The 14,736-nt window shown below is 31.7% G+C and overlaps 2 protein-coding genes and 1 non-coding gene across 5 annotated transcripts; 1 reads left to right on the forward strand and 2 right to left on the reverse strand.

The window, feature by feature from the left end:
* Positions 1-648: 648 nt before the first annotated feature.
* Positions 649-720, reverse strand: Trnaq-uug (transfer RNA glutamine (anticodon UUG)). The gene has a single exon. It is a non-coding gene; the product is annotated as a tRNA-Gln (tRNA).
* A 1,577-nt stretch (positions 721-2,297) lies between these two features.
* On the forward strand, positions 2,298-10,779 carry LOC128872949 (putative leucine-rich repeat-containing protein DDB_G0290503). 3 transcript variants are annotated; one of them, XM_054116141.1, is made up of 9 exons: positions 2,304-2,978; positions 3,057-3,199; positions 3,295-3,318; positions 3,856-7,187; positions 7,267-7,804; positions 7,865-8,119; positions 8,400-8,526; positions 8,620-8,691; positions 8,775-10,779. In XM_054116141.1, exons 1-9 carry the CDS (start codon positions 2,885-2,887, stop codon positions 9,302-9,304), a joined length of 5,115 nt encoding a protein of 1,704 aa, XP_053972116.1. In that variant the 5' UTR covers positions 2,304-2,884; the 3' UTR covers positions 9,305-10,779. The 3 variants fall into 3 exon arrangements, with proteins under 3 accessions (XP_053972119.1, XP_053972116.1, XP_053972117.1); XM_054116142.1 differs by lacking the exon at positions 3,295-3,318; XM_054116144.1 differs by lacking the exons at positions 8,620-8,691; positions 8,775-10,779 and having other exon boundaries at positions 2,298-2,978; positions 8,208-8,501.
* Positions 10,744-13,276, reverse strand: LOC128872951 (WD repeat-containing protein 13-like). The gene is made up of 4 exons (XM_054116155.1): positions 12,665-13,276; positions 11,925-12,598; positions 11,429-11,721; positions 10,744-11,338 (listed from the first exon to the last, which is right to left on the reverse strand). The coding sequence occupies exons 1-4, from the start codon at positions 12,744-12,746 to the stop codon at positions 11,092-11,094; spliced, it is 1,296 nt and encodes a 431-aa protein (XP_053972130.1). The 5' UTR covers positions 12,747-13,276; the 3' UTR covers positions 10,744-11,091.
* Positions 13,277-14,736: the final 1,460 nt, after the last annotated feature.

Below are 14,736 nucleotides of genomic sequence, written 5' to 3' on the forward strand. Positions count from 1 at the left end.
TAATACAAGTGGCTCCATCGGTAAGAAACGCTTAAGCTTATAGTGAAACTAGTTCCCACTGATACCACTAGATGGCGCCACAGATTAGAGGAACCATAATTATTGCTGAATTAATTATCTATTCTTACAAATGATAAATTTAACATATTAACTACTATATTGTAGCTTTATAAAGCAAGGAAGCGAATTAATTATGCATTTATACAAAATAAAGAATATTTGATTTAAAGGTGTCGGTAGCGCCATCTTACAAAAGCAGTGAGAACTATTTTCACTACAAACTTAGGCATTTTCCCACCGGTGACGCCACTAGTACTAAGACCAAAATCTATACATATCGATAAGTTGAATATTTAGCATCATTTCAAAAGTAATTTTAAAAATAAAACAAAACCTTTGATAAATAATGAATTGAATTAATAATGGCAGTAATCGTTAATATTCATATTATTACACTGTAAGATTTATAAGAACTTCTTTAAAGGAATATATTTTATAAATTACATAATGTATATATACAATTGTTACAATATTTACTGCTCAAATTTATTTCCAAATGATCATATTCAGTTTAACATTTTTAAAATCATTCTTGCCATAACGATGTCTGAAGTATTGACAATTATATTTAAATAAAAAAAATTGCTCAGGTCCCACCGAGATTTGAACTCGGATCGCTGGATTCAAAGTCCAGAGTGCTAACCATTACACCATGGGACCACTTGTAACTACCGTTTTTATTATTCCTATATGAAACCATAATTAATAATTTTTTCATATTAATGTATATTTATCTATATATAAACTTATTTTGATAAATACTATTTAATTTTAGAATATATCGAATAATATCGTGATTAACGGTGGAATATTGGGAGAAATGGGACATTGTTTCGAAGACTGCGATCATCTTTATTTTCAATTGGATTCACTAAAAGGGGTCGTTCAAAAATTACGAAAAAAATGAGCTTGCAGTACTGTAGAAATAAGAAACAATGCATGGCCCCAATTCTATCATATTTTTGTCATTCTTTGGAGCAATTAAGAGTGCCAGCAAGTTTTATGGTCGTATTAGATACTTTACTGACGCTAAAAACAGTACGCATGCGCGAGTGAGAACCATCCCTGACATTACTGCGTATCATGCTATATTTTCTTTAGACAGAATTAATTAATGCCATCGAACGCACGTTCACTGATTTCAGTAGTTGAACTGAATTTGGTTCCCAGAGTAACAATCAGTAACAATCCTTAAACGTAGAGTACGTTGGAAAATGACTAATTTTTCCCAAAGTCGATCCCTCAGTTCACGTGACACCAGCTTGCATAAGACGTTAGGATTATCCTATACCCTATCTATGTTTTTGGTATACTCAATCCTTTCATATGATGGGGGCCAATAAGTATACAGGGTGTCTCAAAAATGTTGTAACACCTTGAAAGGGGTGGTTTGGAGGGTGATTTGAAACAATTTTTTCCTTAACGAAAATATTGTCCGAGACTTCGTTGAGGAGATATTAACGGAAAACACTGACCAATCAGAGCGCGGGTATACCGTTGAAGTGGCCGCGGTAGCGAAGGCTACATGCTAAGCGGCCGCGTCAATGTCCTTCGATGCACGTCGAGTCACTTGTTCGCGTATAAGCGCGGTCGCTTAGCTCGAAGCCTTCGCTACCGCGGCCGCTCCAACGGTATACCCGCGCTCTAATTGGTCAGTGTTTTCCTTTAATATCTCCTCGATGAAACCTCGGACGATATTTTCGCTAAGGAAAAAGTTGTTTCAAATCACCCCCTGAACCACTTCTTTCAAGGTATTACAACATTTTTGGGACACCCTGTACAGCCGCGTCTCAGAAATTCTGACACCCGGCCAGACATTAAAGTGTCTACTTTTGCTCTACTTTCTTTTACAATCTTGCTATCATTATTGCTCCACGAGTGATACTCTATTTCATATGAATTAAAATATCTAGTAAATAGTAATTTGAAGATTAATCATCCCATCTGTTAACATTATGTTTTCTTGTTTAGTGCATCTAATTATGCATTAATCATTATATAATACTTATTAGACTAAATTATAATCAGTTCAATTCAGTCCTATGAGTTGCATGTAACATCTAGTAAATTATGTCTGATCGCATAAGGCACTGCAACATCTGTCCAGTATTTCTAAGAAATAGTAATCCTTGGTACTTTATTCAACTATCGTTAAATTAATTTATTATACATAGATTTTCTATATTTACTACGTTCGTGATAAAGAAAAGTAAAGATTTAGTTAGTCATTCGTTTAATTATATTTGTTCGAGGAACTATGTACTCGACTGCACTCTTGAGTCAACTGTACAGTCAAATGCATTTATGCATATGATGTGGCGCTAATCAAAATGTCAGACTGGAGCAATCGTCTAGCCAGAGTATATATATGCATATTAGTGTATTGGAAGTAGAAAGAGAGCAACAGAGAGAATAGAGGGGCAAGAATAGAACTGGGTTTGGCAAGCGTGGTGATTTTACACCTACCTTTTAACCGGACCGTAGCCGATTGTATTGTATCCGTTTCACGATACGTATCATGCTTGGCCCAGGTGGTTTCCCTAAGAAACGTGTATTTCTGTTTTACATATTGTTGCAACATTTTATCATTGCCGTGACAAAGTCATTCAACAACATTCCGTACGACCGAAGCTAGTTTCCAATAAAGTGTAGACGTAAAAATATGAGATTACTGAAAGTTGTGATATGTGTGTCGTAAAATTGGAACGTATTACGACTTAATAAATCGTTCGGCTTTAACAATTGCGCACCGTCTCGAGGGATTCTAAATCTTTAAGAATGACTTAAGTGGATTGTGATCATCATTAAAGAGCTTCAATGCGCGATGTTGGATATCATATTATGCTGGATATGTTGGCTGTTTTGGGCGGGTCTACCGACACTCACCGCCTATCCTGTATCGTCTTCAGTACGTGCAGGTACTGAATTTAATCGTCTGTTATCAACATGTATTTTAATAACATACAATGACTGAGAGGTTATTTTACTCTTGATAGATTTTCCACATATCTATACTTCATCGAAATGGGAACGATACTGGATACAATATACGATTGGACTTCTAAGCCTGACTGCTACAGCGTTTACCTTAGTCGGATGTCTTTGTTGTCGAAGACCTAGACGACCTAAAGGATTTCAGGTAATTTATTATCGATCATTGTATTATATGTAACAAATAAAAGTCATTATGGTTACTCATCGTCTTAACAATGATTTATACGTTTCTAATTGTAGGACAAAGCAGAAAAGTCCAAGCAGGTAACTTTGATGCTACGAACCGTTTGAACTAAGAAGTTTAGAACAGTATTGTTAGAAAAAATATTAAGGAACTTTTTTAATTTAACAATGACTCTCTTTATTTGAATGCTAAAGCTAGAATAAAAAGATGAGCAACAGAAGAATCATTCAAATAAGAATTAAAAAATACCTTTAGTTAATGTTTAATTTCTATATTCTTATAGAAAGAGTCACATATTGATAGTTCATTGTTTCAAAATTTATTATTTCTAAATACAAATAGAAACAATTTAACTATATATTATTTTGAAGAAAACTAGTGAACATACAATAAGCTTTGCTGTATTTTTTTTTAATATTTCACCACAGTTGCATGTTTACTGTTTACAAGTAGTAAAATATATGTCATTATTGATTGCCAACATTAGTAATTATCTACACATGTATATGTAACATTATTTTATACTAAATGTATTTTAATTTTTCACGTTTTAGAATACTTATTTTCTCGTTTTAGTAAAATAATTTGGAGAATATTACCATCTTTTTATGTTTTAGGAATTCAAAGATGGGAACACCATTGAACAGGAATCAACATTTGACCACTCAGTTGAAGGTTTAGAGTTAGATGTTCCACATATGTTAGCTGTTGCAGACAGAGTACAGTTCGAACCTATAGCTGTAGACCATATTATATCTGGATCTAAAAATTCTCCAAAACTTAAACCATTGCCACTATCAACATCGTTTTTTGAAGAACACGATTCCGATTCTAATACTCTCCCAGAAGCTTGTCGTGAATGGTTCGATGCACAGGAGTTATCTATACCAAGAGAAAAGTTAAAATATTTAAGAGAGATTGGTCATGGTTGGTTTGGAAAAGTTGTAGAGGGTCGAGCTGATTTAGAAGGGTGTAACAGAACTTCAAAAAATGGTGGTGTTGTTGTAAGAATACTTACAGAGGACGCTACTTCGAAAGAGAAAGCTTGGTTCCTTGGCGAAGCTACACCATATTTAAAACTGCAACATCAAAATATTTTGACTCTACTGGGTTTTTGCTTAGAAACTGACCCATACCTATTACTATTTGAATCATGTTCAGTAGGTGACCTCAAAGGTTTTTTGCTATCAAATCATGATCTAAAATCACAAGAAGCTCTTAACAAAGAAAATATCCCCGTTCGAATGGCACTAGATATCGCAACTGGTTTGAAACATATGCATAATCATGGATTTGTACACACAGATTTATCTGCTAGAAATTGTTTGGTGGCATCGGATTTATCAGCAAAATTGGGAGATTATGGAACAGGTGTAGAAAAATATCCTGAAGATTATTACGTGGTTGGAGATCGTGCATTGCCTATTAGATGGTCAGCACCGGAAAGCATAGAATGTACCGATACCACTATTGAAACACGAGAGATAACATCTCAAGCAAATATGTGGAGTTATGCTATTTTTCTTTGGGAGATTGCTACATGGGGAAGTAGACCATTCAATGATAAAAGCGATGAGCAAGTAATTCAGATGTTGTTATCTCTTAGAACTGATCTCTTGCCAAACGGTACACAAGTGTTGCAAACCTATCTAGAAAATTGTCCATCAAATATAATCCAAGCAATTCATTTATGTTTGAATTTAAATCCACAGAAAAGATCGAATTTGGATGAGGTGAAGCAACTTCTTCTGAGCAATCAAACAGAGTATTTGGACTTTGAACAAAGATGGGAGAAATTACGTGTTAATGTAACTAAAAATGTTCGCAGCGCTAGCTTGCAGGATCTCAGAGGGAGTATTGATTCAGATTACTGGACTACTATTATCGATGATACGCCTCGTCAATCAACATTTCGGCTTGGGCCAGGTGAACTAGTGAAAAATGTACCACATGTTAAAAATATTATGGTTCATCATGAGTCTGGTTCCGAAACTGAAGAAGAAAGTTGGAAGGGACGAATTGAAAAAGGAGTTTATACTGAAAAAGTAAAGCAAAAATCTAAATCTGTTACCGATTTAATGGTGCTTGTACATATCGATCTTGATTCTGATGCAGAATTATCAATGGGAGCTCAAGTATCAGAAAAGCATGCAAAGAAAAAATTGCCTGCTACTGGTAGTGATAGTGATCTTAGACATAGTACTCATAGAGATGAATTTGATGAAGCATTGAGAAAGTTACGAGACCCTTTGCCAAATAACACTTCTAGTAAGATCAAAATGTTAGATAATTCGGAACGGCCAAAACTACTGACATTAACTACGGATCAGGATCAAACGCCAATCTTAAGGTTATCATTAAATGATAAAGAATCTACTATAGAAACTGATACTACACCCGTTGCAAGTACAAGCACAGAAACTCGTAATGATAAACATGTATTAAGGCTTTTATCAAAAGGAGATCCTAATCTTCCTCTTCTTCGCTTTGTACCTGATGATAATACATCTTCTTTTGAAATGTTAAAACAAAATAATGAATCTCAATTTAATGCTGTATCTAAGCATGAAAACAATACTTGCTTCTCTAATAATTTTTCAATTAATTTTGAGACAAATGAAAACAACTTAGTCGATGTTGAACTTTGGAATCATGCACTGGATTCTGCTTTAGAAAAGAAAGTACCTGGTTTCTTGTATGAAGGCGAATTCAATGAATGTATGGAATCATCATCTGAGCAACAGAGCAGTAGTATGCCAGAACTAATTGTAACTACCGTATCTACACCAGATACATCACAATCTGGTATAAAACATTCTGCGTATAATGCAGATGATGAATTTTCTAATGGAGAAGAAATGGACATAGATCGAAGGTGTTTACCGAACGATGATGAGGAAGAAAGAAAACAATTATCCACTCCTGATGATGAGCAAAGCTCTGACTCTGGTTTTAGAGATAAAGAATCTTGCGAGGAAGAAGAGAATATTTGTCCATCTTTGGCTCCTTTATCTTCTAGTAATGATTCTACTACAGCTGTACCGTTATGTACCGAAGAACAGCAGTTACAGGTTTTGTTTGAATTAGATACAATTCTTGATGCTGAGTATTATGCAACATTACAAGACTCTGAAAAAGGAACAGAAAACTTATCCTCGATTAAGTGTATAGAAAACGAAGTTCTTAATGTAAATGAAGAGGAATCTGGTTCTATCCAAACTGTAGATACTGTAGATGAAACAAGGGATGATGAAAGTTGTATTTATAATGTACAGTCAACAGAAAATGATATTGTGAAACCAATGTCAGAAGATGAGAAAGAAACTCAGAGAGAAAATGTAATTGAAAATGAAGAAAAGATTGAATTAAAAGATCCAAGTGCCATTACCTCGATTTTCCAACACAAAGATTCAGCTCAGAATGATATATTAGTAAACACCAAAAGTTCTTGTAAGAATCAAGAATCGGAACAAAGTTTACAAAATGAAAATGAAAATGAAAATGAAGAATATGAAAATGAAAATGAAAATGAAAATGAAAATGAAAATGAAAATGAAAATGAAAATGAAAATGAAAATGAAAATGAAAATGAAAATGAAGAAAATGAAAATGAAAATGAAGAAAAAGAAAATAAAACTGAAGAAAAAGAGAATGAAACTGAAGAAAGAGAAAATGAAACTGAAGATGACGATAGCTCTACAATGAGTTTACGTAGCGATAATTCTTATGTATCATATGGTATGGAGGAAGAGATTGTAACAGCAATTCGAAACGAACTTAGAGAAAAATTGCCTTGTGCACAGATGTCAGTCATAGAACCTTTGGAGTCTCACGACGATGATGAGAATCCATCTGCATCTAGTGATATAGACAATAAACAATGGGATGATGATGATGATAATGAAGAATTGTCAAATCAAGGTAGCGGCGGAGTGGGTATTTCAATAAGGTATTTTCATTGTTTTAGATAATAATCTTTACAAGACACCATAATGTATTGAGTAAAAACTGTTATGTATTATATATAGGTATAACGTGTACGGTACTCCACTTAGCCCGATCCAAGAAGAACGAGAAAGTACTCTTACTTCAGAGTCTCTTATATCTAATTCTAGAGACACATCAATTGCTTCAAAAGAATCTGCTCAATCATCAGATGATGTATTGCTAGTTGATACTCGAACAAATAAAATGATGTTATTGGAAGGATTAGGAGAGACGCTACAGGATGACGATCGAGATACAACCAATGGTGATCTTTCTGAAGAAGAAAATTTGGATTATAATTGTTCGGTCATTCGTTCCCGCGATGATAAATCACATATCATGATCGCAAGTGGAGTAGCACCTTTGCCAAGTCCTGAAGAAGAATCTAAATGGCAACAATTACCTTCGTCTTTTCCATTACCATTACCTCTACCATTAGAAGATGATCTAATGTCAACGAGTTTTGCAACAGAGCATGGTTGGGGCAGTCAGGATGAAGAGGAAGAAGAGGAAGATGAGGAGGAAGAAGATGACGAAGACGAAGATAACAGTTCTAGTTCTGGGGAATTTGTTTGGAAGGTATTTATTTGATGTACTAAATATATATGACAGGTAAAATTGTTTTATATTATTCTATAGCGGTACACTGAACCACACGTCGAGCAAGTTCAAATTCGAAGTAGTCTGAGTAACAATGAAGGAACAGCAGTGGATGCTGATGTTGAAGATGAAATGGATGCAGAAGAGGAAGAAGAGGGTGAGGATGAGGAGGAGGATGAAGAGGAGGAGGAGGAGGAGGAGGAGGAAGAAGAATTCACACCATCAGCTTGGAATGCAACGTTAGCACCCCGCCGTTCCGCGTTACGATCTCCAGATAAAACATTAAAATCTGGCGTAAGCTTTATGATAGCATTATCTTGACTACTTTTTCTTAAATGTAGTATAAGCATTTATAACTTCTTGTCCTCAATTTTGCTGCTAGGACGAATCGGTAGGTGTATCATTTATTTGCACATAGAACATTTTATATATTTGAATCTCCTTCTCATGAATATTTCTATTGCAGATTTAATTTGAGGTATTTAGCAAATGTACTTTTTACACATTAGATATATGTTAAATATAGATATAACTTAACAATTTTTATCGGATCGACAATGTGCGATTTGTCCAGGATCAAAAGAAGAGTGTTTGGTTCAAGAAGCAACGTTATCACTGCGTATACGAATACCCAAAGGAAACATTAGCTACCGATATTCAAGGAGAAACAACTACCACCTGGGAACCAACTTCATATGCTGGTACATACTCATTAACTTAAAATATGTTGAAAATTAATTCAATTAATATAATTCAGTAGGATTCATACGTCATGCAATCATGATTTATTTTAGATTGGGAGGAAATGATAGATGAACCACGATTAGATTTATATCCCCTGGACTATGATGATGCTAACCATACTGGTATGTTCTGCTACTACTTTAAAAACAATATATGATTAATTAATTTTATTTATAGTGCCATGGTGTTTATTTTCATATTGCAGGAAATGAAGAGTTTTTTGTGAGCAGTTCAAATCGTCCATTTCAATTTCAAACTGGTGACAGTAAATATGTAAGTCAATTCTTTCCTGGTGCTTCTACATCTGCCAATAAAGATCAAGACGAAGTAGATGGCGGTCAACAAGGAACACAACAAAGTAGAATTGAATTATCAAACGATTATGGTCATGGTCAACAACATCAATTAGGAGAATTAAGACACACTAGAGATCGTTTAAAGTTAAATTTATCTACAAATGGCACGCCTTATTTTCCCGTCAAACAAATACAAGAGGATGATACTGAACAATTGGATGAAAAAGAAGAGGAGCCCGAATCATCGGAAAGTATAGATTTTACACAGGACCAATGTATCCTACCAAACTCCTTGAACTATGATATTTTGCCAACGGTGCCTCTCCGAGATACTCAACAAGAGAGAAGTCTTGATTCAGCTTCTTCAAAAAGTGCCCAATGTGATAACCAGGAAAAAGTTGAGTCCACGGACAAGTGCAGTGTTTTAATTCATGACTAACGTATTGCAAAGTTGATAGGTAAAATTTTAAGAGAGATAATTTAGCTGAAGTCCGTCCGAAATAATTTCGTTGCAAAAATACAGTGACTACTTTATTCAGTGAGATCATTAAAAAATGAGTCTCGAATATTATACATAAAATGTACATGTAAATAAGATGTAGCAAATTTTTATTGTGGCTGAGATTTAATCGATGATCTATATCATTATATATTGAAGCATACAATTTTTCTTTGTTATGTAGGAATATATTGATATAAATAGAGCTTAATATTGACATAATTTTTTATACAATTAGCGTCATGGCAATAAAAGAACATAAATTGTAATCGCTAATCAAATCGAATACCAGACAATCGATTTGTAAAGACTACATCAAAACTATTAAGTGATTTCGTTTCGCGTGTAAATATTTATTAAACATTGTTCAATACACGATCGTCACTCGAGGATTAGTGCCTATATAAGTTAATGTTATTAGTTTCATTGATGATATGACAATTATCTATATTGTTTTACAATTATTGTTACCTTCAAATATGATATTTTTCTTTGTATTATATTAAGATTATTAGTAGAAAACAGCTCTCTACTCTAAAAGTATTATAGTGTAAAACAAGAGATGGTATCGTGAACGAGTATCAGTTTTTAACAATAATGTGTATAATAATTCAAGCACAACTAATTTTTTTATAAATATGTATTGTTTTTATTTTTATTAGAAATGAAATGGATACAAGATGTGCACCTATATTTCAGTTCATTTGGCAAGTCAAGTTATTGGGTTGTTAGATAAAATAGTTCAGAAAAGTTTTACTAAAAATATGTTAGCGTACTTTACCACACTTTGCTTTTTAATATTTTTAAATAATGCTTTTTAAGCATTAAATATAGTATTTCCAACAATTTTTAATGTTTAGATAATTTTTACAAAATAATTGCACACGGTAAATATTTTACGGAATGTAATAAAAGCACGTGGAAGGATTCTTTATTGTCAATATAGTATTAAATATTGAATTCGTGAAATGTGAATATTTATTTGAATACGTGCTACAAAGAGAGTGACAAATACCAATGATATGTTAATAATTGTTAATCATTAATATTACGCGATCTTCACGAAAAAATATCTTTCGAAGTTTTCAATATTATTACAACACAAGTAAATCATAGCATAACAACAAAATAGATTAGAATAATATCAAAAATATACAAAAAAAATTTAAATAATTTGACATATTTGGTACTTGCACCGACACATAATTTCATTAAGATATGTGAAAGTAAGAATTTACATCCTACGATTACTGTTAAAAGCACAGCAATCATTATGCGACTTTTACTACTACTGCAATTATTATTATTATTATTATTATTGATACTGCTAACTCTGTGCTCATTATAACATATAGGGTATTAATAGAGAACAATTAATATATTGTTATACAGAACAAATTTATTTGCTTAGAGTATGCATTTCATTGTTATTATTTCCCATACCGTTAATGCATACCTACTATCAATTCCACATGTCTACATGAAAAGCATTTTAATGTTATGTATTAATTTTAACTACTTTTAATTAATTTTAATTTATTTTAGAAGAAAGTGATTGAATTGAAATTTGATGTTCTACAGAATAAAAAATAGATAATGTAATTAATTTACTTAGAACCGAAAAATAGATAAAGATTACTTTAAACTTTATTATACATACTTTACTTAAAACAATTGTTTTTATAAGATGTTTATTTTAATAATGTCATTTTGTTTTACATTAAAGATTATATATGACGTTGACGATTACGCCATAAAATAATAAGTCCCTGATAATCAGCAGATGCAAGAAGAGATTCATCGTAATTAAAACATAAAGCAAGTGTTGGTGTTGCATGACCATGAAGTCGATTGATTTTTGCTGCTTTGCCTTCTCTCGCTGAATCCAATAAATGGATTGTACCGTCCTCGGAACCAGAGGCTATTAAACACGCTTCCATTTGTGGACAAAATGTAGACCTCACAAAATAATGTCTATGAAGAATAGAAAAATTATATTTTATATGTTGTAATTCCAACTAAATTGCTTTATAAAGTGTGAATAGTATTCAAATTATATATTACTTGTGTTTTATTGGATATTTGGTCCAAAGAGATAAGGAGCCCTGATTATCAATGATATGATACAACAGTACTACGTTACATGCACTGCTCACTAAAAGTGCTGGCCATGGAGCATTCTTTGAAAACCATGAACGCCAAGAAAGACTGGTTATCATTCCACCAATTTCCTGTACTCTTCGTAACTTTGTTAAACGACCTGTTCCTGGTTCCAATTGAAATGACATAATAATTCCTCTATCATTTCCAGCCCATATCACTAAACCACCACTACCTTCACAAGTCAATGATAAGATCTACAACAAAGTGTAGTATTTAAAAATTTCGGTACTAGACGCATATACTGTTTAAAAATTAAATTGAAGTACTTATGAAATTTTGTCATGGGCTAAAACTGATTATAATTTAAAAATAAATAGAATAAATTCTATAGTTTAATAATCTATATCAAAATTATTCTATGCATGTATATTATGGTTAATGGTTAAAGGAAACTAACTTTTCCTCCAATTTTACAAGATCCTCCTCGAGTATATATACCAGTAGATATATTTAAAATTTGTACATGACCATGGGAATTTCCAGCAACAACTAAATTATTATTTACAGGTATAAATCCACAACATAAAACTTCTGCACGTTGTTGGTCATTAACTACTCGTAAGCAATCTGGACTAGTTTCTGTTGCAACATTCCAAAGTCTTATAGTGCCGTCTAAAGAAGATGAAACTATGAGATCATTACTGGTACTCCAGTCTAATGAAGTAACACCTTTCTTGTGACCTTCTAATAAGGCTATGACTTTCGGTGGTGTACTGATTGCTTCACATATTGATAATAGTCCATCTAGTGATGCGCAACACAGTTTTGATCTATTATTGTTTGCAAATTTTAACATTACTACAGGAGCATTATGTTGATCAAAAACATGATGCATTCCATCAAATGCAAAGTTTTCTGCTATCGATTTACGTTGTATACTACTAAGTTTTGTCTTAATTTCTGATTTCTCATCTTCAGTTGTGTGACTTCCAAGACTATTTTGTTCCAAGCTTTCACCATAACGTAAAAATAACAATTTTGATCTTAACTTTAAATAGTTTTCACACATTTTCGGATCCTTGCAAAACTTTTCCTTTAGTAATTGATTTCTACGGCGAATATACAGCATCCCTGTAATTTTATTACTTTTAAATTTCCATGTATTGCAATTTGTTAAATAATAAAACACATACATACCCAAAGTAGGTAATTTATTTACACGTTGTCCATTATATTTAGCATCAAGAGCAAATACTTGTTGATGCCACATAGTAACCATTTTATATGATATATAAAATTAATAGAATTGAGTCATATGGCTAATACTAGTAAATATCATTTACACGAAAAATAATGCGTCATTAATTGAAATCAAAGTTTATGCACATATTGACACCTAACCTATTAGATTATTTTTTGTTTCCAAACAAACTTATAGTACAAATTATTACACCGAACAAAATTTAGGAAATACTGTCATTCCTTATTTCTGTATGTTTCTTTCTTATTTCCTTTATCATTTGCTTTAAACAACACATTATGTCAGTTTTCTATTGCGTTCATTCATTTTCATATCAACCAAATGTCAACTGCATGTTTATTAAAGCTTCTGATAATCACATGCGCACAGTCATTACATTTTGAAAGTCTGTAGAAATACATTTGCAAGCTATTCGTAATGATTGTCCGAAATTTTAAATTTATTCGCTTGTATTTCGAAAATTATAAATTGAATCAAGTGTAACCACTTGTAATTATATCCAAGCGCACCTAATAAAGGGCTTCATAGAAGACCCTAGATTCACCTTCATTATTTTTTTTTCTTTATTGTCTTCATAATTTCATGCTACTTTTTATTTAGTTAAAAATATAACAGACATTTTTCTATCTGAATCTAAAAAATAAGTGTTCCACATTGTGAAACAGATTCTATGAAACCCTAGAGTAATATTAAAGAACTACTTATCACTTTAAATTGTTTATTATCACTATTTTGTAAATGGTCCATAGGTATTCAGGTAGATTTTTTAGACGAATAACAGAATTACTATTCTGTTTTATTACGAAACTTTCATTGTATACTTACGCGATTTAAAATAAGTGGGATTTTCTACAATTTCATTAAGGTCTAATCAAGTCAATATTAATATTAATAATTAATTTATAAAATTATTAATAGCTTCGTTGGTTTTTAAATTTGAACATTTTCATTCGTTGTAGTTTTTAGTTTTTGGTAATTTCTAGAAAATAATTAAACAACGTATTTTTTGGATATACATTTTATAAATATCATCCTAAGCTTAAAGAAATTGTGTAATAACAGGTATTAAATTAAAAGTATTTACACACAATATGTTTGTATGTCACAGGGTTCCTTTAATACATTTATTCTTAGATATTCATATTTATACACAGTAGTAACTATTTTTTTTTTAATAATCATATAATAGCAATAATGGCATAATGCATTTTGCATTTTCGTTTGATAGATTAATACTTGACAAAAATACAAAAATTATTAATGTGTAATAATTATTATGAGAACAAACTGCTTGATCTGAATTTTACGTTTTGTTTATATCTTTACTTCCCTTAGAATATTTTGTATCTTTTGTTACTTTTTCCATTACATATTACACTTAATATCCTTGCTCTTAAGCTCAATTGAGCATACACGAGGAGTGCGAAATATTTTAAAATATATACTGACATAAAACAAGAAAGTATTTTTATTCTCTTGGTTATTACCAATCACTTGAATGTTTTATGCGTGTGTATGTACGTATATTTAGTCTTAATACATAAGAATGTTTCCCAAGATGTTTCAAAATATCTTTTATACAATTCAGTAATTCATTTAAGATATTAGTGAAACTATAATGTAAATCCTGTAAATATACTTCCGATTTAAGACGATTGACAGAATGTTATAATCTAATATTTCAGTTTCTAAACTAAAAACGAGTTTTCTTCTATTCAAATAACATTTTTAAAAACTAACAAAAATATTTCTAACGTTCACTTAAAACATAAATTAATAAATTTCAACTTAATCGCATATTTATTTTCAATAAATAAGAGATCTTAAGAAAATTGAGACTATATTTAGTAATTAAGTTTCAATTTGCTAAATACTCCCTCAAGGTATTTAAATTGTGACATAGTTGACAACCATTTAAAATCGTACGTATATTTGTAAGATTTCCTTCGTAAAGAACAATATTCCAAAGTTGTTAAATTTTTAGTAATACATACTAAATTTTCAGAAT

Source organism: Hylaeus volcanicus, chromosome 2 (assembly GCF_026283585.1).
Source record: "Hylaeus volcanicus isolate JK05 chromosome 2, UHH_iyHylVolc1.0_haploid, whole genome shotgun sequence".
NCBI lineage: Eukaryota > Metazoa > Arthropoda > Insecta > Hymenoptera > Colletidae > Hylaeus > Hylaeus volcanicus.

Coding starts and splice junctions, on each gene's coding strand:
- LOC128872951 (XM_054116155.1), bottom strand. CDS start 12,746: ATGGTTACTATGTGGCATCAACAAGTATTTGCTCTTGATGCTAAATAT. Junction 11,722..11,924: donor CTTGTAAAATTGGAGGAAAA/GTTAGTTTCCTT, acceptor ACTTTGTTGTAG/ATCTTATCATTGACTTGTGA. Junction 11,339..11,428: donor AAATATCCAATAAAACACAA/GTAATATATAAT, acceptor TATTCTTCATAG/ACATTATTTTGTGAGGTCTA.
- LOC128872949 (XM_054116141.1), top strand. CDS start 2,885: ATGTTGGATATCATATTATGCTGGATATGTTGGCTGTTTTGGGCGGGT. Junction 2,979..3,056: donor ATCGTCTTCAGTACGTGCAG/GTACTGAATTTA, acceptor TACTCTTGATAG/ATTTTCCACATATCTATACT. Junction 8,692..8,774: donor TGATGATGCTAACCATACTG/GTATGTTCTGCT, acceptor TTCATATTGCAG/GAAATGAAGAGTTTTTTGTG.